Source organism: Rattus norvegicus, chromosome 2, assembly GCF_021556685.1.
Source record: "Rattus norvegicus strain SHRSP/BbbUtx chromosome 2, alternate assembly SHRSP_T2T, whole genome shotgun sequence".
NCBI classification, from domain to species: Eukaryota; Metazoa; Chordata; class Mammalia; order Rodentia; family Muridae; genus Rattus; species Rattus norvegicus.
Genome location: NC_141535.1, coordinates 185,020,565 through 185,043,346, shown reverse-complemented (window position 1 = coordinate 185,043,346; position 22,782 = coordinate 185,020,565). Strand labels below are relative to the sequence as shown.

Sequence of the window (22,782 nt, the reverse complement as noted above, 5' to 3'; positions counted from 1 at the left end):
TTGTAGCTGCAGTCTGGTAGCAGGGAAAGTGGAACTGTGTGGTTGATGAAGGCCTGTCTAAGTGGCAAAAGCTGGCACAACGTGGTGAACCACGGAGGACAGCAGCACACAGAGAAGTCGGCTTGCAAGCCACCTGAAGCAGAAACTGAAGCAGTAACTCACGTGGTGAAGTCCTGAGTCTCAGAGCAACCAGCAGGTGGCGGTGTCCAATGCTGCAGTGGACACAGTTGATGAAATGGCGGGACATGCGGTGAGCGTGTCCTTGCCTCCTTGCCACAGCCCAAGTCGAGTGACCTCGGACTGGGGGCCCGCTACGACAGGAGCAACGGGTGCACAGGAGCAGCGATACACCTCGGCTCCGCAGAACCACGTGACGGCTACTGTGACCCAGGCCCCTGGGCCCAGGGTGGGTTGGGGGCCTTGGTGGGCAGCGGAGGCACTTCGTGGGAAAGGCCTATCCTCCACCCTGAGATCAATGGAGGCTTGGCGCCAGGCCATGTAGGCATGGGAAGATCAAAAACCGCAAACAAACCACCAATGTTAGGGTTTAAGTCTCTGCTCGCACGCAGACAAAGCACACCAAGCCGACATGGTTCCACATGGAGAGGTTTAATGAGAGATGAGTAGCAGAGGGGATAAGTAAAGGAGGCCGGCCATGGGCACGTGGAAGGCTGGGAAATGGGGAGAGAATGGACAGGGACAAGGAAGGCAGGAGAAGAGGAAGAGCCAGAGAGAGCAAGAGGGAGAGGAGGGGGCAAGCAGCCCCGTCAGGCACAGCTGGCTGTTGCCAGGCAACTGTGGGGTGGAGCATATCTGGCTGCGGCTGGGTAACTGTGGGGGTGGAGCTTAGACAGAATACCAACATACAGTGTGATAACCTTTCTCAACATAGCAGTGGCAAAAATATTTATTTAATGTTGTACCTAAATACTCACATTTTCTTTATTAAAGAGACATTTGTGCAGGGGAATATGGGGGGGCAGTAAGGGTGATGTATGGGGGGAATACCCATATGGGGAGGGGGGATGGGATGGGGGCTTATGGACAGGAAACCGGAAAGGGGAATAACATTTGAAATGTAAGTAAAGAAATATACCTAATAAAAATTTTAAAAAAAGAGAGACATTTGTAAACATTAGGTCCTATGAAACCTAGATCTCGCACATAAAAATAAGAGCCAAGGGTATTTTTATTTTTACTTTTAGGGAGAGAGGAAAGGAAGTCATGAGCCTCATAGCTCTCAGTGAGAAGTCTTAGTGGGTAAATGAGAAAGTCTTTGACTCTGGGTCCAAGAATTCCAGTGTCTTAGGTGAAGGCAAATGGAGGGGATTCCATGCATTCAGGTTTCTGGACACTGTAGGTCTTTCATCTCTGTGTGTGTTTCCCTCAGTTCCACGACCCTGACCCTGCCTGACTCAGAATCTCTACTTATGGCCCTTCTATGGTCTCTTCTTCACAATGCAAACATTCCACTGTCTCCAGTTCTTTTAGTCTCACCCACTGAGACTCATTTCAGTTAGCCTCCCTGAGGTGTTTTCAACTGCAAAGATCTTGCTCTTGGTAACTCCTAAATTCCAGACCCACAAAATGGTGTACCTCCTGAGCGTTTTGTGTGAGTACCTTTGATTTGTTTGTTTGGTTGGGTTTTTTTTGTTTGTTTGTTTGTTTGTTTTCTTTTTTTCGGAGCTGGGGACCGAACCCAGGGCCTTGCGCTTGCTAGGCAAGCGCTCTACCACTGAGCTAAATCCCCAACCCCTTGGTTGGTTGTTTTAAGACACAGTGTCTCTGTTTTGAACTCACTATGATGACCAGGTTAGCCTCAAATTCAAAGATCTACCAACCTCTGCCTCCTCTGTGCTAAGATCAGAGCCTGAGTGCCAGGAGATGGCAGTGCACTCCTTTAATCCCAGCACTTGGGAGGTAGAGGAAGGCAGATCTCTGTGAGTTCAAAGCCAGCCTGATGTAGAGTTAGTTCTAGGATAGCAGCTACATGGAGAAGCCCTGTTTTGGCTTACAACAGTGAGGCTCTTAATGTGCTTCCGTCCAGAAGTGGTCTATAGGTTCCCCCCTTAACTCATGTGCAATGACATGAATTCACAGAAACCAAAGAATTGCATTTTCAGTTATCTTGAGCAGATACTCTTTCTATGGCTGACAATCAGGTCATTCCTCAAAGCAGGCTGACCAACACTTGCCTCTGATTAGAGTCTGAGGCGCTGATGATCAAGCCGCCCCAATGAGCTAGCCTGGGGAAAAACAAAACTTGAGCAAACGGAAGCTTGAATTAAGGCAGATGTATAACTGTAATTTTATTTTTTTTATATCATCTAGGCAAAACCTACTAGTAAGCCTCTTATCTTAAAGTTATGTTAGAGTAACAATTGAGGCTGGGACCCTTAGGTTAACTTACCTCCCGGTGATTTAGTATTTTCTGAGTAAGCTTATTAAGAAATGCATTTTAATTATTGTTAAAGCTCGCAGTATTACAGTATGTCACCTTGGAATTCTTTTAGCTATTGTTTATATACTATACCTTTGGGTATACTTTGTATTTTCAACCTTCCTATGTCACTAAATTTTTTTAGATTACTTTATTTTATGTGTATGAGTGTTTTACCTGGATATCTGTATGTGTACCCCATTCATTCCTGGTGCCAGTGGAGGTCAGAAGATGATGTCAGATCCCCTAGGACTGTAGTCAGAGATGACTGTGAGCCACTCTGTGGGTTCTGGGAACCAAGCACGTGTCCTCTGCAAGAGTAGCAAGTACTCTTGACTGCTGAGCCATCTCTCTAGCCCCAACCTTCCCATGTCTTCAGATATAGATGATGTAAAAAAAAAATAGGGCCTTTTTATATACCCCATGCTTGAACATGCAACCCTCCTGCCTCAGACACTTTTACAGTACTGCGATTGCATCTCTACAATGTCACCACGCCTGGTCACAGGTGGTCTTTCCTCCTCTCCTTTCCCATGTCCCTTTAATCAGCAGACAGCTGAGCCAGGCGTGGTGACAGGTGCCTGTAAGGCTAACACTGCTGACCGGGGCAGGAGGGTTACAAGTTTGTTGCCAGTTTGAACAACAGTGAGTTCAAGTCTGGCCTGAGCTACACACTAAGACTGAGCCTCAAGACAACACAAAAACAGCACAAGGCTGGGGCCAGAGCGATGTCTCAGTGTTTAAGAGCACATATTGCTCTTCTAGAGGACGCCAGTTCAGTTCCCAGCAGCCATTCAGGTAGCTCACATCAACCAGGAACTCCATTTAGGGAATCCAATGCCCTCTTCTGGTCTCCTTGGGCATCTACACATAAACACACACACACAGGGACACACACAAATAAAATACAATAATTTTTTTTTGAATAGCACATAACTGCTCTGGGACAAAACCAAAAGGTTGACATTATTATTTATTATTGTTGTTATTATTATTACTACACAATAATAATATGTGTGTAATAATAATAATAATAATGTGTGTGTATGCATGTGCACATATCGTATGAGCCAGAGCTCCCCTAGAGGGAAGTACAGGTAGTTGTGAGCCACCTGACCCGAGTACTAGGATCAAACTCAGGCCCTCTGGAGGAGCAGGTAAGCCATCTCTCTAGCTCCCTCCATTTTTTGATTTGGTCTGACATCCAACATTCCTTTACATTGGGAAGACTTTCCTTCCTGTGACTCTTGAAAGACAAAAACCTCATCACTACTTTAGAAGGTAGAAGGCTACAGAGGTCAAATGTTCCCTCTTTGACACCTGGCAGAGAAAATTCTGGTTCATGACCTGGCCTTGACCAGTGTAATGCTCTCCACAGAAGGGAACATGAGGGGACACAAGGTGACACAGCTTATCACTCAGGCTTGGCAGCAGCAGCAGCAATATCCTCGGGACCAGCCATGTCTCCTGCTGTCACTGCCCTGACCAGACCTTTTCTGAGCTCACACTGGCTAGGTTTCCTCATATTTGGCTTAGCTTGGCTTCTGCTTGCTTAGAAGTCGTCTAACTATCCCATGCTGAAACCCGCTTTATTTCTTTCCAATAAATGTCTTTTCCATTAATTACAGGAGACTCCATTTCCATTGCTCAAAATTAGGAGTCCTGGTTCATACAAAACATTCTTTTGTCCTGGGGAGTTGATTGTGAAGTGTAGCTTTTCTGAATCCACAAACTCCTTGTTTTGTGGGGAGCTAATGAAGGCCTGAAAGTCACGATCTAACCCAGACTGGCCTGAAAGTCACTATGTAACCAAGACTGGCCTCAAACTTGCTTTGCTCTTCCTCCCTTGGCCTCCAGACTGCAGAGACTGCAGACCGGTGTAGACACCAATGAGAGTTCAAAGAAACACAGAAAGAGAGGCTTGCAAAGGATCATGGATTCACTTGGCAGATAAAGACAGAGCCTGGATGACACCCAACTATCTGTATCTCTGAATTCTAAAGTTAAATTTGGTCAGAGCTTTTGATTGTTATTTTGAGTCAGGATCTTACATAGCCCAAGCCAGCATCCAATCCTCCTACCTCTCTGTCTACCTCACTATGAGTTTAGGGCTTTGTCTGCATAGTGAGTTCTAGGATAGCCAAGGCTACATAGTGAGGCACTATCTCAAAAACAAACAGAAAAAAAGGAAGAAGGAGGAAGAAGAGGAGAAGAGGGAGGGAAGGACAGAGGGAAGGAGGACAAGGAAGGAAGGAAGAAGAAGGCCAAGCAGGCTAGGAGGAACCCTAGCACTTTAACCTCTAGCATTCTTGAGGCAGAGGCAGGTGTGCCTCTATGAGTCCCAGAGCAGCCTGGTCTGCAGAACAAGTTCCCAGGACAGCCAGGGCTACACAGAGAAATGCTGTCTTCCAATACCAAATGAAGGAAGGAAGGAAGGAAGGAAGGAAGGAAGGAAGAAAGAGAGAAAGAGAGAGAGAGAGAAAGAGAGAGAGAGAGAGAGAGAGAGAGAGAGAAACAAAACATAGATAAAGTCAAATGCAGTGGCACACACCTTTAATGTCAGCACTCAGAAGACAGAGGCAGGTGGATGTCTGTGAATTCAAGGTCAACCTGGTCTACATAGAGAATTCTAGAATATCCAGGGCTATATAGAGAGACCCTGCTTAAAACAAAACAAAACACTAAAAGATAAATATAAAAATAAATTTAAAAAAGCCTAAATAACAAAATAGGAAAAAAATCAATCAATCAAATGTGGAGAGCCTTGGAACCTCACTGAGATTGGAAGCAGTGGGTGATTGTTGCAGGACCTGGATCGAAGCCTGATCTATTCACACTTACTAAGATCACTTTGTGGTTTGAGGGAATCAGCGCATATTTAGGGAATTGGAGTTTGGTATCTGATGTCCCAGAGTGCCATGGTAGCAGAGAGCTTAAAGAGACAAAGATTGAGAGGAGAGGTATTCTGGAAGAATACCCAGGAAATGAAAAGATATACGGCATGTACGTTGGCAGTACACTAAACTTGGAAGGACACAGATGAGCAGCATGGCCCTGTACACGGATAACACGAACCAGAGAGGTACTTCACCTTTAGGAAACACTGAGAACATCTTTTCTAAAATCCAGATGCCCTCTCGCCGTACTTGAAGACCAGGCTGGCCTCAAACTCACATTAAAGGCGTGCACCACTACCCCGGACTAGTGCTTAAAGTCTTAACAAGAGCAAAAAGGCAACAAACAGGAAGGATCCGGAGGAAGTGCAGTAGGAAAGGGAGAAATCAAGTCATCTCTATTTGCAAACGACATGATCCTGCTCTTGAAAGGTCTTAAGAAAACTCCTAGATCTGATACGTTTAGCAAAGTGATATAATACAAAATCAATATACAAAAATGAGTAGTTTTCAATATTCTCATACATTCAAATATGAGTAGTTTTCAATAATACACTTGAAAAGGAAAAAATCCCCCCAAAAATTGGGCTGGAGAGATGGCTCAGTGGTTAAGAGCACTGACTGCTCTTCCAGAGGTCCTGAGTTCAATTCCCAGCAACCACATGGTGGCTCACAACTATCTATAATGAGAGATCTGATGCCCTCTTCTGGTGTGTCTGAAGACAGTGACAGTGTACTTGTATATAATAAATAAATAAATCTTTTAAAAAAATAAAGTAAAATTACCTGGGAATAAACCTAAAAAAGGAGGCAAAATACTGCCACAAAGAAAGTTTGAGGACACAGAAGAAGATCCTAAAAAATGAAAAGACCTTCCATGAGCTAGTATTGTAAAAATAGATAGATTACCAAAAGCAAAAGGTGTCTAGAGCCAATATAATCCCCATTAAAATCCCAATGACCTCCCACATAGACCTAGGAAAAGGATTTCATTTGGAAGCCACATCCCAGCACTTGAGAGGGTCAGGGTTTTTTTGTTTTTTTTGTTTTTTTTTTTTTTCTTTTCTTTTTTTCAGAGCTGGGGATTGAACCAAGGGCCTTGAGCTTGCTAGGCAAGCACTCTACCGCTGAGCTAAATCCCCAACCCCAGAGGGTCAGGATTTTAAAGTCACCCTTCCTTATATAGTGAGTTTCAAACCAACTTAGTCTACATGAGACATTTTTTATAACAAACAAGAATCATTTAGGGGGAGGAGTTGCCCATTGGTGGTGGTGCACACCTTTCATCCCAACACTTGGGAGGAGGGGGAAGGTGCGTTTGAGGCCAGACTGGCTACAAAGTGAGTTCCAGGACAGCGAGGGCTACACCAATAAGCCTGTCTCAAGAAACAAAAACAAAAACAAAAACAAAAACAAAAACAAAAACAAAAACAAAAACAAAATCCACCCAAATAATCAGAGCAACAACAAAAAAACCATTTGGGAAGAGAAAACGGTCAGAATACTTCACTTAAGGAGTTGGTTGTGGGGGGTGAGGTAAGATTGCCATTACAGAACGTAGGACTTTGTATGGAAATCTCAAAACTAACGAAAAATGGCTATTTGGAGTAAGGAATCATCACAGTTTAGATCACAAGGGAAGCACATGCCCTTGCTTGGAAAGATTGCATTAGAAAGGATGCTGGGTTTGTGTGGCTGGCCTCTGTGCACTGATGTTTACCCTGCCATCTTCTTTTCTTTCTTTTTTTTTTTTTTTTTTTTCCTCCGGGGCTGGGGACCGAACCCAGGACCTTGTGCTTCCTAGGTAAGCGCTCTACCACTGAGCCAAATCCCCAATCCCTACCCTGCCATCTTCATCTTCTGGCCATGAGGAGGAGCTCCAGGACAGCTTTCTCTAAAACTCTGCAGCTCCATTTCCCTTTGCCTAAGATATAATTCAGTCTTTTTCATACTGTTCAAAGCTTAATTCAGCATCTCACAATCTGAAAGTCCCAATTAGGATTTGGTTTTCTCTTTTTTAGTTGTTGTTGTTTTCTTTCTTTTTTTTTTTTTCCTCTGAGATGCAGTTTCTCCGTGTAGCCCTGGCTGTCCTGAACTTGCTCTGTAGACCAGGCTGGCCTCTATTCCCTGTCTCTGCCTCCCAAGTGCAGGAATTAAAGGTGTGCATCACCACAGCTCAGCTTCTATTCTGTTTTACTGCTTGGTGGTTGTTATTTTTATTCTTGTTTTTAAGATTTTAAAGGGCCAGGCGGGGCTAGAGAGATGGTTAAGTGGTTAAGAGCACTGACTGCTCTTCCAGAGGTCCTTGGTTCAATTCCCAGCACCCATATGGTGACTCACAACCATCTGTAATGGGATCTGACTCCCTCTTGTGTGTCTGAAGACAGAACACATATAAAATAAATAAACATTTATTTTTAAAAAAAAATGCCAGGCAGTGGTTGCACAGACCTGTAATCCCAGCACTTGGGAGACAGAGGCGGGCAGATCTCTTCGAGTTCAAGCCATCTTGGTCTACAAAGTGAGATCCACCCAAACCTACACATAGAAACCCTATCTCAAAAAAGTTAACAAAGCCTTAACATGTGTGCTTGTGCTGTGCACACATGACAGTGCATTCGCATGTGTGCATACCATAGTGCTTACATGGAGGTCAGAGGACAACGTTGTGGAGGCCATTTTCTCCTTTATGTAGAGGATTGTGTTCAAGTCCCCAGGTCTGGGTATCATTGCCTTTACCCACTGAGCCACCTTACCACCCTGGTTTTTGTTGTCCTTGTTTAGTTTTAGCTTTGTTTTATTTTAACTATGGCTCAAATGGAAAGAAATGCTAACTTCTTGTGCTATAAGGGGAGAGGTTTGTGTTTTGTTTATAACTCTCTGTTTTGGTTGGCTGAGACAGGATCTCGTGTCGGCCCAGCTGGTCTCAAGCTCGAGAGGTAGCTGAGGATGACTCCTGACTCTCATGCCCACTCCAGAGACAGTTTTCTCAAACAAGCCTTTAGCTTTACCTATGTGTGACCAGAAAGCCGGTTAACCCTCTCCCAGACCCTCCATTGGCACTCGCTTCTCTCCAGGTTCTGGTAGTTTCTGTTTCAGGTTGAGGTCTTTGGAGTTAGTGATCTGTACATGGTGGTAGGGATCTCAATACATTCTTTTGCATGTGGCCATCCAGGTTTCCCAACGCCATTGGCCAGAGATGCTTTCTTTTTTCCAGCTTATATTTTTGGAATCTTTGTCAAATATTAAGTGACTGAAGTTATGTGTACTCACGCTTGGGTCTTGGACTTTGTTCCATTGGTCTCCATGTCTGTTTTTGTGCCTCTACCAGATTTTTTTTTTTCCGGAGCTGAGGACTGAACCCAGGGCCTTGAGCTTGCTAGGCAAGCGCTCTACCACTGAGCTAAACCCCCAACCCCTCTACCAGATTTTTATTACTCTGACTCTGTAATATATCTTGAGACCTGGGATTGTAATTCTCCCAGCATCCTTTTCTGTTCAGGATTTTCTTCACTCTCCAGGGTCCTTGTATACATTGTCTTATAAAATTCAGGGTAGTATTCTAATTCTGTGAAGAAAGAGGTGAGGAGTGTGATAAAGGTTGTGTTGAACGTGTAATAGCTATAAATAGAACATCATTTTCACAGTCCTGCCAGTGCACGAGCAGGGCATGTCCTCCCATTGCCTGGTGTCTCTCTCTCTTCAGAGATTTAAAGTTTTCAGTATAGCAGTCCTTCACTTACTTGGCTAGGTTTATTCCTAGATATTTCATTTTCTTTGAGGTTGTTGTAAATGGGAGAGTGTCCATGATCATTTCTGTATGTTTACTGGTGGTATATGAAAAAGCTAATGATTTCTGCAAGTGGCTTCTGTTTTCTACCATGTTGCTGAGTTGCTGAAGTTGTTTATCGTTTCTAGAAGTCCTTTGGTAGAATTTTTGAGATCTCTAATACACAGTATCATATCATCTGCAAATACCAAGAGTTTTACTACTGCTTTATTTATGTCCCTTGAACTTCCTTCTCTTCCTTATTGCTCCAGGTAACTCCTTAAGCCCCATATTGTCTTGTTCCTGGCTTCAGTGGATTGCTTCAAGCTTTTCAACATTTAGGAAGATGTTGGCTATGTCTTTTGCATACCTAGCTTTTATTGTGTTGAGGTGTGTTTCCTTCTAGCCTTACATTCTCTGGGACTTTTATCATGAAGTTGGGTTTTGTCAAAGGCCTTTCTGTGTCTATTGAGATGATTCTGTAATTTTTACCTTTAAGTCCATTTATATGCTTTATCACATTTATTGGCTCTCATATGTTGAACCATCCTTGCATTTCACCGATAAAGCCAACTTGGTCATGGAATATAACCCTTTTGATGTCTATGTTCTACCCTAGTGGTTCTTCAAATAATTAACTATAAAATTGCCACTATATGACCAAGTAATTCTACTTGTAGGTATATGCTCAAGATAAATAAAAACTTCACATTCAGGGCTGGCAAAATGACTCAGTAAGGAAGGGAGTTAGCCACCAAATCTGATAACCTGAGTTTTATCCTACATATGGTAGAAGGAATTCCCTCAAGTTCTCCTCTGACCTCCATGTCATGTACTTGTGAACACACACAAGCACACACATATACAGGGACACACAGATACACACAAAATTCTATTTAAAAAAATAAAATGTATGTGTTTGTAATTTTACTGTCTGTAAAATATATCAATAAAATTCCTTGGTTTTCTTCAACTTGACACAAGCTACAGTCATCTCGGAAGAGGGGACCTCACTGAGAAAATTGGCCTGTAGGCAAGTCTTTCAGCCATTTGCTTGATTAATGATTCATTTGAGGGGACCCAGCCACTGGGCTCATTGCCACCCCTAGCAGCAGGTGGTCCTGGGGCCTATAAGAAAGCAGGCTCAGCAAGCCATGAGGAGCAAGTCAGTAAGCAACATCCCTCCATGGTGTCTGCATCAGCTCCTGCCTCTAAGTTCCTGCCCTAATGTCCTTCAGAGATGAACTGTTACCTGGAGGTATAAGATAAAATAAACCTTTCCTCCCTAAGCTGCTTTTGTGTTCATCACAGCAACAGGAAGGAAACAAGGACAAAAAAATTACTCAAAAAAGATGTAAGTTTGGAAACCATGAAACAACCATCAGCATCACTTCTGGGGTGGGAAATAGCTCAGTTGCCTAAGTGCTTCCTGCAAACACGTGAGGACACAGTCTGACCCTCATTCAGCATCCACGTGAAAACACCAGTGTGATGCCAGATAGTACCACATTTGTAAGCCCAGGTCTGGGAAAGTGGGGACTGGAGGAGCCCTGGGGATGTTGGCCAGCCTTCCTGATGTAACTGGTGAGCTCCAGGGGAGCGGGGGAACGTGTGTCAAAGGAGGTGAACAGAGTTCCTGGTAACACCAAGATTGTCCTCTTCCCTTCCCTGCCATGCACACACTTGTACCTACACACACATAAATATGAACACACCGAGTTTTGAAAGACTCACCTCAATGCCTGTTTGGTCTACATAGCAAGTTCTGAGTCAGCCAGGGCTATATTGAAAGACCTTGTCTCAAACAAAACAATCCAGACGTGGTAGCCACATCTATAATCCCAGCATTTGGGAAATGGAGACAAGGTCATCCTCAAATACAAAGTGAGTATTTATCCCAGGCTATGAGAGACTGGGTCTCAAAAATATATATATTAAAAAAAAACCAACAAACCCTTGACTTTTGTCTGATATCTGGAATTGAGTCTCATTTGAATAGCCTTTTCCTATGTTCTTTCAAGGCATGTTTCTGTTGTCACCATCCTTCTTTAGAATATTTGCTTGCCACAATGGCATACTTGATTATGTGGTTTTTTTTTTCATATTTTTACTATGTTAAAGCTTGACCTGAGGGCTTTGTGCCTTCAGGCACACACTCTGGCACCGAGCAGTTCCCTCAGTGCCTACCATTTTTTGTTGAGGACCGTCTTGAACTCCTGATTGTTCTGCCTCTGTCTCCCAAATCCTGGGATTATAACCATAGGCTGCCACATTTAGTTTTTCTGTAATGGTTCTGAGGATTGGACGGAGGTTCTTACACATGCTGAGCAAGTGTCCCACCACTGAGGGACATTCCCAACCCACATAATTTCTTTTTTTTTATAGACTTCTTTTGTCTTTGTGTGTGTGTGTGTGTGTGTGTGTGTGAGAGAGAGAGAGAGAGAGAGAGAGAGAGAGAGAGAGAATGCGAGTGTGTGAATGTGAGTGAGTGAGTGTATGTGTATGTGAGTGTGTGTGACTGTGTGTGTGCGTGAGTATATGAGTGAATGTGTGTATTGTGTGAGAGTGTAGTGTGTGTGAGTGTGTGAGAGTGTGAGTGTGTGTATGTGTCTTTGTGTGTGTGTGTGAGAGTGTGAGTGTGTGTATGTGTCTTTGTGTGTGTGTGTGAGTGTGTGTGTGTGTGTATGAGAGTGTGTGTCTGTGCAGGCATATGTAGAGGTCAGATGTATATGAATCAGAATATTTTCCTTACTTCTCCACCTTATTGTATTGAGTTTTGTTTTTTGTTTTTTGTCCTTTGTCTTTTGTTTTGTTTTGAGTCAGGGTCTCTCAGTGTGGCTCTGGCTGTCCTGGAACTCTCTGTAGACCAGGCTGACCTCAAACGAAGAGATCCACTTGCCACTTGAGTATGGGATTAAAAGCAAGCACCACCACTCACAGCTTCTACTTTTGTTTTTAATTTGTTTAAAAGATGTATTTTATTTTATGTGTTAGGGAGTTTTGCTAACATGTATGTCTATGCACCACCTGAGTGTCTGGTGCCCTTAGTCAAAAGAGGGATTTAGATTCTCAAGAACTGGAGTCACAGACAGTTGTGAGGTGCCATGTGTGTTCTCTGCACTGGAACCAAGGTCTTCTGCAAGAACAAGTGCTCTTTACCATGAGCCATCTCTCCAACCCTCTTAGCTTTTTGAAATAGTGTTTTTCACTGAACCCAGAGGTAGCCATTTCAGTTAGGCTGAGTGGGCAGGGAGACTCCAAGATCTGTCTGTCTCCTTTCCCTAGCGTTGTGACTGGCTTTTAGGTGGGCGCTTGGTATCTGAACTCAGATCCCCACACTTGCACAAGAAGCACTTTAACCCAGTGATCCATGCCCCCAGGACCTCTCGACTAGCTTTAATCAAGATTCAGTGAAGCATAAAGTTTACATTTATCTTGTGTCAACATAGAGATTTGGCTATCGGGCTTTGAAGGTGAGAGCCACCTTTGTAATCAGTGCCAGTGGGGATTGTACAAACACTGGTGAGATATGGCTGGGGAAAAAAAGAGTGATTCTGCAATCCTTATGCCTACCAACTCCTTTCAAAGGGCATCGTGTGTTTCAGAAGGAGCAGGCACACTGAGGGGTGCCTGGAGGCTATTGTAACCAACAAGGAGTCATTCCGGGTTAGGGTGAGAGGCCTGTTGCTGTGAATCTCAGGAGCAGAAATTCTGTATCCGCTGTTCTCTATCTCCATCATGTGAAATCACCTGCTTCAAGCAGAATGCAGCCGGGTCGACTGGCTGCAGCCACAATTAGTCCACTACCTCAGAGACACTTCCCCCACTTTCTCTCTCTTCTCCCTGGAGGTGCTGGGGCCTCAGGGGGGAGAAGAGCTGTGAAAATCCAAATCATCTGTAAAACCAAAAATTTAAAGCACTAGGCTGTTGCGGTCTTTCTTTAATAATTCCATAGATACATAATTGACACACTGCCTAATCATCCACACTCTATAGTTAAATCACGGTCAGCACCTTCATCTTGTTTTACATCTTGATAGACACAAAAGCAAACCCAGGGTTCTTGGCAGGGAGGGTATTGTTTTTTTGTTTTGGGTTTTTTTTTTGTTTGTTTTGTTTTTTTGTTTTGCTTTTGGTTTTTTTCAGGACAGGGTTTCTCTGTGTAACCCAGGCTGTCCTAGATCTCACTTTGTAGACCAGGCTGACCTGGAAATCACAGAGATCCACCTGCCTTTGCCTCCGAGCACTAGGATTAAAGGTATGCGCCACCTTCCCCTAGCCAGAAACCCTGTGTTTTTAACTCTAATCTTAGCAATAATTATTCTGCTCTCTGTTTCTTTAGCTTTCTCCATTCTGTAATTTTTATTTCTATTTTAATTTTTTTGTTAACATATAAAGAAGTAGCCTAAACTAGGCTTTTATATGATTGGAATTATACAATATTCTGGGTTTGGCGTTGCTTTTGTAATTGTCTTTCACTTATTATAATGAATTAGGTATCTACCTAAGGGTCTAGTATTTTTAAGATTTGTTTAGGGGATGGTGAGATGGCTTAGTGGTTAAGAGCACTGATTGCTCTTCCAGAGGTCCTGAGTTCAAATCCCAGCAGCCACATGGTGGCTTGCAACCATCTGTAATGAGATCTGATGCCCTCTTCTGGTGTGTCTGAAGACAGCTACAGAGTACTCAGATACATAAAATAAATAAATTAATACATCTTTTTAAAAAAAAGACTTTTATGGGGTTGGGGATTTAGCTCAGTGGTAGAGCGCTTGCCTAGGAAGCGCAAGGCCCTGGGTTCGGTCCCCAGCTCTGAAAAAAAGAACCAAAAAAAAAAAAGACTTTTATGCACAAGCGGGCTATCTGCTTGTACACTGGCCTGCCAGAAAAAGGTATTATATCTCATTATAAATGGTTGTGAGCAGCCATGTGGCTGTTGAAAATTGAACCCAGGACCTCTGGAAGAGCAGCCAGCAGCCAATGCTCTTTTTTTTTTTTTTCCTTTTCTTTTTTTTTAGGAGCTGGGGACCGAACCCAGGGCCTTGCACAGCAGCCAATGCTCTTAACAGCTGAGCTATCTCTCCACTCCCAGACATCCATCTAAGCTATAGCTAAATAGGTGGATGACTTTGAACTCCCGTCTCCACCTCTGAGGTTCTCAGGTTACACACATGTGCTAACCTGGACGAAATGAGCTAAGTCATTGACCAGCTTCAGGAATTGTTTTGATATATATAATTGTTTTATTAATATTATATTTTACACTCCAGACACTGCTAATGCAAACTTGCATATGCTTTTTTTTTCTAGAAATATGACAAATCTGAAGCTATCCCCATGGAGGTAGCTTCATTTGGAAGACAGTAAGAAATGTGTGTCTTCGTGGAAGATTCCAGCATGACCAATGATGTCGATGTGGACAAAGGCTTTGCCATAGCCTTCGTTGTCCTTGTGTTCGTGTTTCTAATAGTGATGGTTTTTCGGTGTGTAAAGTTGGTGAGGAATCCCTATTAGGTCAGCTCTCCAACTGCAGACTCACCTCTGAACTGAAGTACCATGGAACCCAGTGGTCTCCTGTCACAAGAGACTTGCAATCTTTTTATAGGGGGGCAGTACTTTTAGCAGGGTCTTACACAGCCAAGGCTTCCCTTGAACCCCTGACCCCTGTTTCTCCTCTACCTCCTAAATACAGGGCCTACAAAGAATGCTCCAGCACAACATTCACCATCTTTCATACTGCTGTGTGTGATCCAGACTTTACAGTCCCTTACCTCTGCATGTCTCAACCTTGCCCTCTCGTGTTCTGTAACAAGCACATAGGAGTCAAGTATCTCTCCAGAGAGAAAAGTCAGGCTATTTTTCATTGTTCTTTTTCAAGGAATCCATTACTAAAGTTGAACTTATTGACTAGATTAAGGCTATGAGTTTCAATTGTCCCCTATCTAATGTCCCTGGGGTAGGATAGTGGATCTTAATTTAATGATGTAATGTAACATGATACTATGCTTGGTGAGGCCCATCTCAAACTGGAAGCGGACCAGGACAAGGCCTAATTTATTCATTCTTTAAGGTAAGCAAAAATGGCAGGCATCCAACGAGACCTATTCTGGGTGTCAAATCTGCCTTTTTCTCAAGTGGGTTAGAGCTCTATGCTACAGGTGGTCTAATGTGCCTGTAGTAATTCCCCCAGTCTCGGTCAGCCAAAGTTCCCTCAGCTATAAAGTAATATGAGTGGGCTGAGCAGAGTTATAAAAGGTAGGTAGGTACTCATACCCTAATCCCTGAATGCTAGGGACATGCTCTAATTTGGGAAAAGTCTTTAAAAGAAGTTGAGATTTTTTTTAAAGATTTATTTATTTATTATATAAGTATACTGTAACTATCTTCAGACACACCAGAAGAAGGCATCAGATCCCATTACAGATGGTTGTGAGCCACTATGTGGTTGCTGGAATTTAAACTCAGGTCCTCTGGAAGAGCAGTCAGTGCTCTCAATTGCTAAGCCATCTCTCTAGCCTGTCAAGACTTTTTTTTCCCTATCTTTATTAAGTTGGGTATTTCTTATTTACATTTCAATTGTTATTCCCTTTCCCGGTTTCTGGGCCAATATCCCCCTAACCCCTCCCACTCCCCTTCTTTATGGGTGTTCCCCTCCCCATCCTCCCCCCCCCCGTTGCCGCCCTCCCCCCAACAGTCTAGTTCACTGGGGGTTCAGTCTTGGCAGGACCAAGGGCTTCCCCTTCCTAGGTGCTCTTACTAGGATATTCATTGCTACCTATGAGGTCAGAGCCCAGGGTCAGTCCATGTATAATCTTTGGGTAGTGGCTTAGTCCCTGGCTGTCAATACTGTTAAACCCCCTTATGATACCAGCATGTGGGAGTCAGAGGTAGAAGGATTGCTGTGAGTTCTTAACATGGCAATTTCAAAGGAGAAGGGTGGTCAGGGGAAAACCACATCAAGATGAAGATGGTGGCAGAGATTTGAGTTGTGCAGCCACAAGTCAAGAACTACCAGAAGCTGAAGAGATGAGGAAGGATGGCCTCCTGGGGCCATTGGTTGCATGGCCTCAGCAACAGCTTGGGTGTGGACTTCTTCAGTTGATGTTAGTCAAATGGCCAAGAAGCTATTTGATTGGTAATTTCTTCTTTTCAGAACATGAGAGAATACACTTCTATCTCTTTATACCACAAAGTGGTTGGTGACAATCACAGGAAGCTGATAGATAACTCTATCATCAGTTTTCCAGAGACCTGTGTGTGTGTGTGTGTGTGTGTGTGTGTGTGTGTGTGTGTGTGTGCGCGCGCGCGCGCGCTAACCTTGATCTCACAGACATCTGCCTGTCTCTGATTCCTGAATACTGGGATTGAAAGTGTGTGCCACCACATCTGGCTTGAGAGAGCTTTTGACAAAAAGGAAATGACAAGTCTCCCTTGTCCAAAGTGTGAAGTCAAAGAAACATAAAAGTGGGTTATCGGCCGCTGGCAAGAACGTCCACAAAGAGAATTTACTGGGAAGACAGGGGTCCTCTGGTCTGCTGAAGCCCAGGAAGAGTTATTCTAAGAAAGATTGGCTCTATTGTGGCATTAATAGAGAATAAAGAATGTTATGTCCAGCCACACCCACCATACTCTAGACAAAGTAGGCTACCTCGTGAGTGTGAATTGAGAGCCATCATCTTTAGATGTAAGTAGGGTATGTCACCTGGGATCAGCAAGCAATCACCTCAAAGGAAATGTGGGTCCCTGGAGTCCATGCTGGGCAGAGCTTTACACTACAGTAGTCAGCCTGCCACATACCAGGATTCAATCATCTGTGCATCAAAAAGAGTCAGAAAAATAAAGATCACATAGTTTCTCTCATGGTCACACAGACATATAATCTCAGTACCTGGAAGCCAGTGCAGGAAGATCTGAAGTTCAATCCAACCTGGACTACCAGAGCCCCGCTTTTAAAAAGAGAGAAAGCACTGTGTCTATATTAAGCAAGTACAGGTTGTCTTTTCTTGGTACTTTTCCCCTAATCAATGCAGTACAGACTATATATACATAGGCTCTATACAGTACTGAGCATTAACAAGTAATCTAGAGATAATCTGGAGTATACAAGAAGGCTGGACTGGAGAGATGACTTAGTGGTTTACAGTTCTTGCTGCTCTTCCCGAAGATCCAAAATAGTTGCCAAGCACCCATGATGGTATGCTTAACTTCCTGTCACTTCAACTTCGGGGAATCAGATGTCCTCTTCTGGCCTCCCTGGGCACATGTACACATGCATGTACACAGATGGACACATGAACACATGCATGCATGCACGCAGAACATTTACTCACACACACACACACACACCCCCACACACACACACTCCCTCACACAGAGACACGGCATACATTCACACATACACACCCACATGTACACATACTCACAAAAGCATATTCAAAAATATTTTTTAGGGTTAGGGATTTGGCTCAGTGGTAGAGCGCTTGCCTAGCCAAGTGCAAGGCCCTGGGTTCGGTCCCCAGCTCCGAAAAAAAGAACCAAAAAAAAAATATTTTTTTTCTTTTCTTTTTTCGAAGCTGGGGACTGAACCCAGGGCCTTGCGCTTCCTAGGTAAGCGCTCTACCACTGAGCTAAATCCCCAGCCCCCCAAAAAATATTTTTTAATCTTATAAAATATATGAAAAGAGGTTAGGTCATATAGGTCATTGATAGAGTGCTTACATAACACACATGAGGCTCCAGTTAGATCCTGAGTAAACATGACATACCGGTATATATAATTCTAGACGTTTGGAAGGAGGAGGCAGGAGGATAAGAACTGCACCTACATAAAAAGCCAGTATTGGGGTTGGGGATTTAGCTCAGTGGTAGAGCGCTTGCCTAGCAAGTGCAAGGCCCTGGGTTCGGTCCCCAGCTCCGAAAAAAAAAAAAAAAAAAAAAAAGCCAGTATTGGAGCACACATCTATAATTCCAGCACTGAATAGGCAGAGAGAGGAAGATTCCTTGGGCTAAATCTAGCCAAACAGGTGAGCTCTGGGTACAGTGAGAGGTCTTGTCTGAAGAAATAAGGTAGAGTGCAGCAGAGGCAGATGTAACTTGTAATTTTTTCAAAACCTATTTTTAATGATGGCCCTTAAACATGTTAACCTCCCTTCTAGCCCATCTTCCACTTCTAGGTAGTGGAAAAGAAATGACGGATGTGGGGAGGGGGAGAAGTGGACCCATTTAGAAAGGTTCTTTGGAGCAACTCCCATCTGCATTGTCAGGAAATAGTTCAGTTCACAGGTCGGCGGCAGCAGCCTGATCCTCTCACAAACACTTCACAGGTACACCCGCAGTCCAGTTTGTTGGTGGTGAGATGTCACAGCAGTGGCATGACCTTGCAGAAACAACCAGGCCTCACCTGAATTGGCACAAGTCAGCAGGAGGAACCAGGGCCAACAAGGAACACCAGGAAAAGTTCGTGGCTGTGCCTTTCTCAGCAAAGTTCAGTGAAGACATGAGACCTCCGGTGTCTGCTAAAGACTTAATGATTTTCCTGGCATGTGAAGACGTGAGACCAAGTGTTTAGCTATGCAAGCAAGTCAATCCCAGTCTCTGTCACTGTCTGTTGAGTCCTATTTATACTCTCTCCAAACATGTGTCCTCCGTGGGTCTTGCCTCAGCACTCGAAACCCCACCTGAGTCTGTGTCAGCTGACATCACTCTGCCAATCCACCAGGGTCTGCGGAAGTGGCAAGGAGTGACTAGAAGTTTTTTGGTGTGTTTCTCTCTACAGAGTCCTGACAAATGGAGTTCAACTGTGTAATTCAAGGGAGACTAAAACATGTGTGTCCTTACCAAAGAATCCTTCATCACGTGTCCTCTCACGTGCTTGCTTTAGCAGAACATCCTTCCACCTGTGTGTGCTTCAGAGAAACATTCTTCCTTAGCCTTTCACCTATGACCACTTCAGTGAAACGTTCCTTCACGAGTCTGCCTTAGTCTCTCACCTGTGTCCACTTCAGAAAAACACTCCTTCATGTGTTTGACCCAGCAAAACACATTCCAACACAACTGGCTCTCCAAAGAACCCTTAAGTTTCCGCTTCAGGCAGATGATGACTTCTGACCTCCATACACATACAAAAAAGAAGGCATACTGGCATACACAGAAACACGTGTACAGACACACATTTTAAAAAAAAAGCCTATAGAGGGATGTATACAGATATGTGCAAACACCAGGCCATCTTCCATGAGAAACGAGCACACACGGATTTTGCAATACATGAAGTTCCTGGAATACGTTCCATTTATACACTGAAGAAGGAGTACTGTTCCCTTGTGATCATTTCACAATGATCCTGCTTATCTGGCTATCAGGCTCGGATGAAGAGTTCTTACCTTCTGAGCCATCTCACTGGCCTTTTAAAATTTTTATATTAATTCACTTCGTGTGTGTGTGTGTGTGTGTGTGTGTGTGTGTGTGTGTGTGTGTGTCTGTGAAGTTCCATGGCTTGGTACTGAATGCCATTACCCATGGAGCTGTCTCGCTGGCCCATGTTTCACTCTCTGGGGTTTTTAGTTCCTTAGGCTGCAGTCAACCATGATCCAAACCTATTGAACGGAAAATTCAGAAGTAAACAATCCGTACACTTTCAGTTGCAGGCCATCCGAGCAGTGCGATGGCTCTGACTCCTCCTACTGGGGTGGGGCAGTATGAAGCATCCTTCCCCAGTGTGTCCAGTGTGAACTTGCTCATGAACACAGAAGCTGTCTCACTGTGCTCCATCCCACATTCCTTATTTTTGCAACGCTGGCCTCAAAGCTCAAGCCTGATCATGCTGGCAGGTTGAGTGTGCTGTAAACCACAAGGTGCTTTCCTGCTCTCGCTCTCTTCCTTCAGCAGAGACAGATTATATCGTACAATTTCAATACAGACTCCAGCGGGACGGTTAGGAGGAAGAGAGACTCAGAAGAAAGTAAGACACAAAGAGAGTTTGTCTGTGGGCTTCTCAAAGATGAGTTGTGATGTTTTTCTTTCAGGGATGGGGTAGGGATCGGGTGATTGGGTCTTGCCTGGTATTTAGCTCAGACTCAGTTATCCTCCTGACTCAGCTCTCCAAATACTGGGACCACAGGGATAAAGGAAATATTATGACTGCAGTGCTGTGGGTTGTGCTGAGAGCCAAAGGCCTCTTCCCTTGGGGACTGTTCCTCTCTAACAGTTTAGTGAGAGTGCCTTTTAAATGCCTCCCCCATTTCCCAACTAGTTCTTACAGTTTTGAGGCTCAAACTCAGGAATTTTAACATGCAAGGTAAGTGTTTACCATTTGACCACACCTCAACCCCCACCTTCCTACACTGCAAGTATTTTTCTGTAAGTACAAAGTCAAACTCTCTCAGCTCATAAAGGGGAGCTAGAGTTACAGCTCAGGGGATGAGAGTACTTGCTGCTCTTGTGGAGGACTCAGGTTCCCAGCATTCCCAGAGCAGCTCACAGCCATCTGTAACAGCTCCAGGGAATGTATTCCCTCTGGCTTCTGCAGCCATGTGCACTCATTTCTTCTACATATAATCTATACAAAGAATAAAATAAATATTTTTTATTCTTTTATTTTTTGAGAACAGGGTCTCACTATGTAGCTCTGGGTTTGAAATTCACTCTGCAGACCAGGCTGGCCTCAAACTCAGAGAGATTTACCTGCCTCTGCCTACCCAATGCTGGGATCAAATGTGTGACATCATTATCCAACTCGTAAAAACAAATCTAAAAAAATAAAAATTTAAAATATTTATTTTAGATCTTTAAATTTTATTTCATGTGCATGAGTATTATTAGTATTTTGACTCCACGTATGCCTGTGTACATCTGTGTGCTTGGTGCCACCTGGGGTCAAAAGAGGGTGATATATACCCTAGAACTGAGGTTCTAGATGACTGTGGACTGCCATGTGGGTGCCGAGAACTGAACCCAGCTCCTCTATCAGGTGCTCTTATCCTTTATCCCAATTAAAGATTTAAAAAAGGAAGAACTCGGGGTTGAGGATTTAGCTCAGTGGTAGAGCGCTTGCCTAGGAAGCGCAAGGCCCTCGGTTAGGTCCCCAGCTCTGAAAAAAAAAGAACCAAAAAAAAAAAAAAAAAAAAAAAAGGAAGAACTCAGAGGCTGAGGTGAGGTTATCTAAATCTCTGGTGAGAATGATCTCTCAGTCCAGTAAGAATAATTCTATTATATTAGTTACGAATGCTAATCTCTTCTGTGCTCAATTTGCAACCTATTCCTAATAGGTGCATGCTTTAGTTTCTTTTCCTGTCGTTAAGATAAAATAGAAGAGAGAAAAGGGTTTATGTTAGTTCAAAGTTCGAGGCACAGATTGCATCACCGTTGTGGAGATGCAGTCGGAGCTTTAAGCAGCTATTTAAATCTCACACAGCGTCAGAGGAGAGCAGTGGGTTAGTTAGTGCTCGGCCTGAGTCCTCTGCTTTTTGTTTTGTTTTGTTTTGTTTTGTTTTGTTTGTTTTGTTTTAGATTTATTTCATCCTCGCTGTTTCCAGACACACCAGAAGAGGGCGTTGGATCCCATTACATTTGGTTGTGAGCCACCATGTGGTTGCTGGGAATTGAACTCAGGACCTCTGGAAGAGCAGTCAGTGCTCTTAACCACTGAGCCATCTCTCCAGCCCCCATCCTCTACTCTTTCATAGTCCAGGGTCCTGACTAGAGAATGGTGCCACCCATAGTGGGTGGATCTACTCACCCCCAACTAGCATAATCAAGATAATTCTAACTATCAAGTTGACAAATACCACTAATAATCATAATGTGTACAGAATTAGTGGAGTTCCAGACTGCCATGGGAGGGAAGCAGTCTGGGATGGTTCACAGGTGCACACACAGACACAGAGCGCGTGCGCACACACACACATCACACACATACGCACACACACACACATGCACACACGTACACATGCTCAAACACACACACTGGCAAAATGACATGCTATACCACATGACATGGAGACAACTCTGCCCACATTGTTAGTATAGATTTAACTTGTTTCTAACTCTGAGAAAGCAGAGTTTCTTTCTAGCTTCCTGTCATTTTCTTTTTTCAGCTCCTTTTCTTCCTCCTCTTCCTTTGGCTTGGTTTTTGTTTTGGGGGGCCAAGGGCACAAACACTGTAATGCTGGCTGTCCCATAACTTGCTATGGAAAGCAAGGTGACCCCAAACTTCTAGCATGCCTCCCACCTTTGCCTCTGGAGCACAGGGATTTAGGAGCATGCCACCATGCCTAGACTTTTCCTTCAGCTGTAAGTAGCCCCTGGGGTTATGTGAAAAAAGGGACAAAAGAAACCAAGCCTTCCAGATAAAATAAAAAACAAAACATTCAGAAAACAGCAAAGGTTTTGACTACTGGCCCATATCTTCAGCCTATTACCATCACTACCACCACCTCCATTTTTTTTTTTTTTTCTTGAGACAGTCTCACTATAAAGATGTAGACCAGCCTAGCCTTGAAACTCATAGAGATCCACTGTCTCTGCCTCTCCTGTGCTGGAATTAAAGGTATGTGCAACTTCATCTGATGTTTTGTTTTGTTTTGTGTGAAAAAGTGTCTCCTCTACCCTTACCTTGGATTCCTGATCCTCCTGCGTCCACTTCTCAAGTGCAGCATACATCATCATACCTGTTTTTATAT

The 22,782-nt window shown here is 43.8% G+C and overlaps 1 protein-coding gene across 3 annotated transcripts; it reads left to right on the top strand.

Annotated features, from left to right (window-relative positions):
* The first annotated feature begins 1,485 nt into the window (after positions 1–1,485).
* LOC148006725 (cortexin domain containing 2) lies at positions 1,486–15,050 on the top strand. 3 transcript variants are annotated; one of them, XR_015676544.1, is made up of 3 exons: positions 1,486–1,612; positions 14,414–14,586; positions 14,796–15,050. XR_015676544.1 is itself a non-coding variant. In XM_087641899.1 (2 exons), exon 2 carries the CDS (start codon positions 14,474–14,476, stop codon positions 14,615–14,617), a length of 144 nt encoding a protein of 47 aa, XP_087498025.1. In that variant the 5' UTR covers positions 1,520–1,612; positions 14,414–14,473; the 3' UTR covers positions 14,618–14,808. The 3 variants fall into 3 exon arrangements, 1 of the variants encoding a protein (XP_087498025.1); XR_015676545.1 differs by having other exon boundaries at positions 1,490–1,612; positions 14,414–14,599; positions 14,796–15,019; XM_087641899.1 differs by having other exon boundaries at positions 1,520–1,612; positions 14,414–14,808.
* The last annotated feature ends 7,732 nt before the right edge of the window (positions 15,051–22,782 follow it).

Excerpts from the sequence above, each read along its gene's own strand:
- LOC148006725 (XM_087641899.1), top strand. The coding sequence starts at position 14,474 with ATGTGTGTCTTCGTGGAAGATTCCAGCATGACCAATGATGTCGATGTG.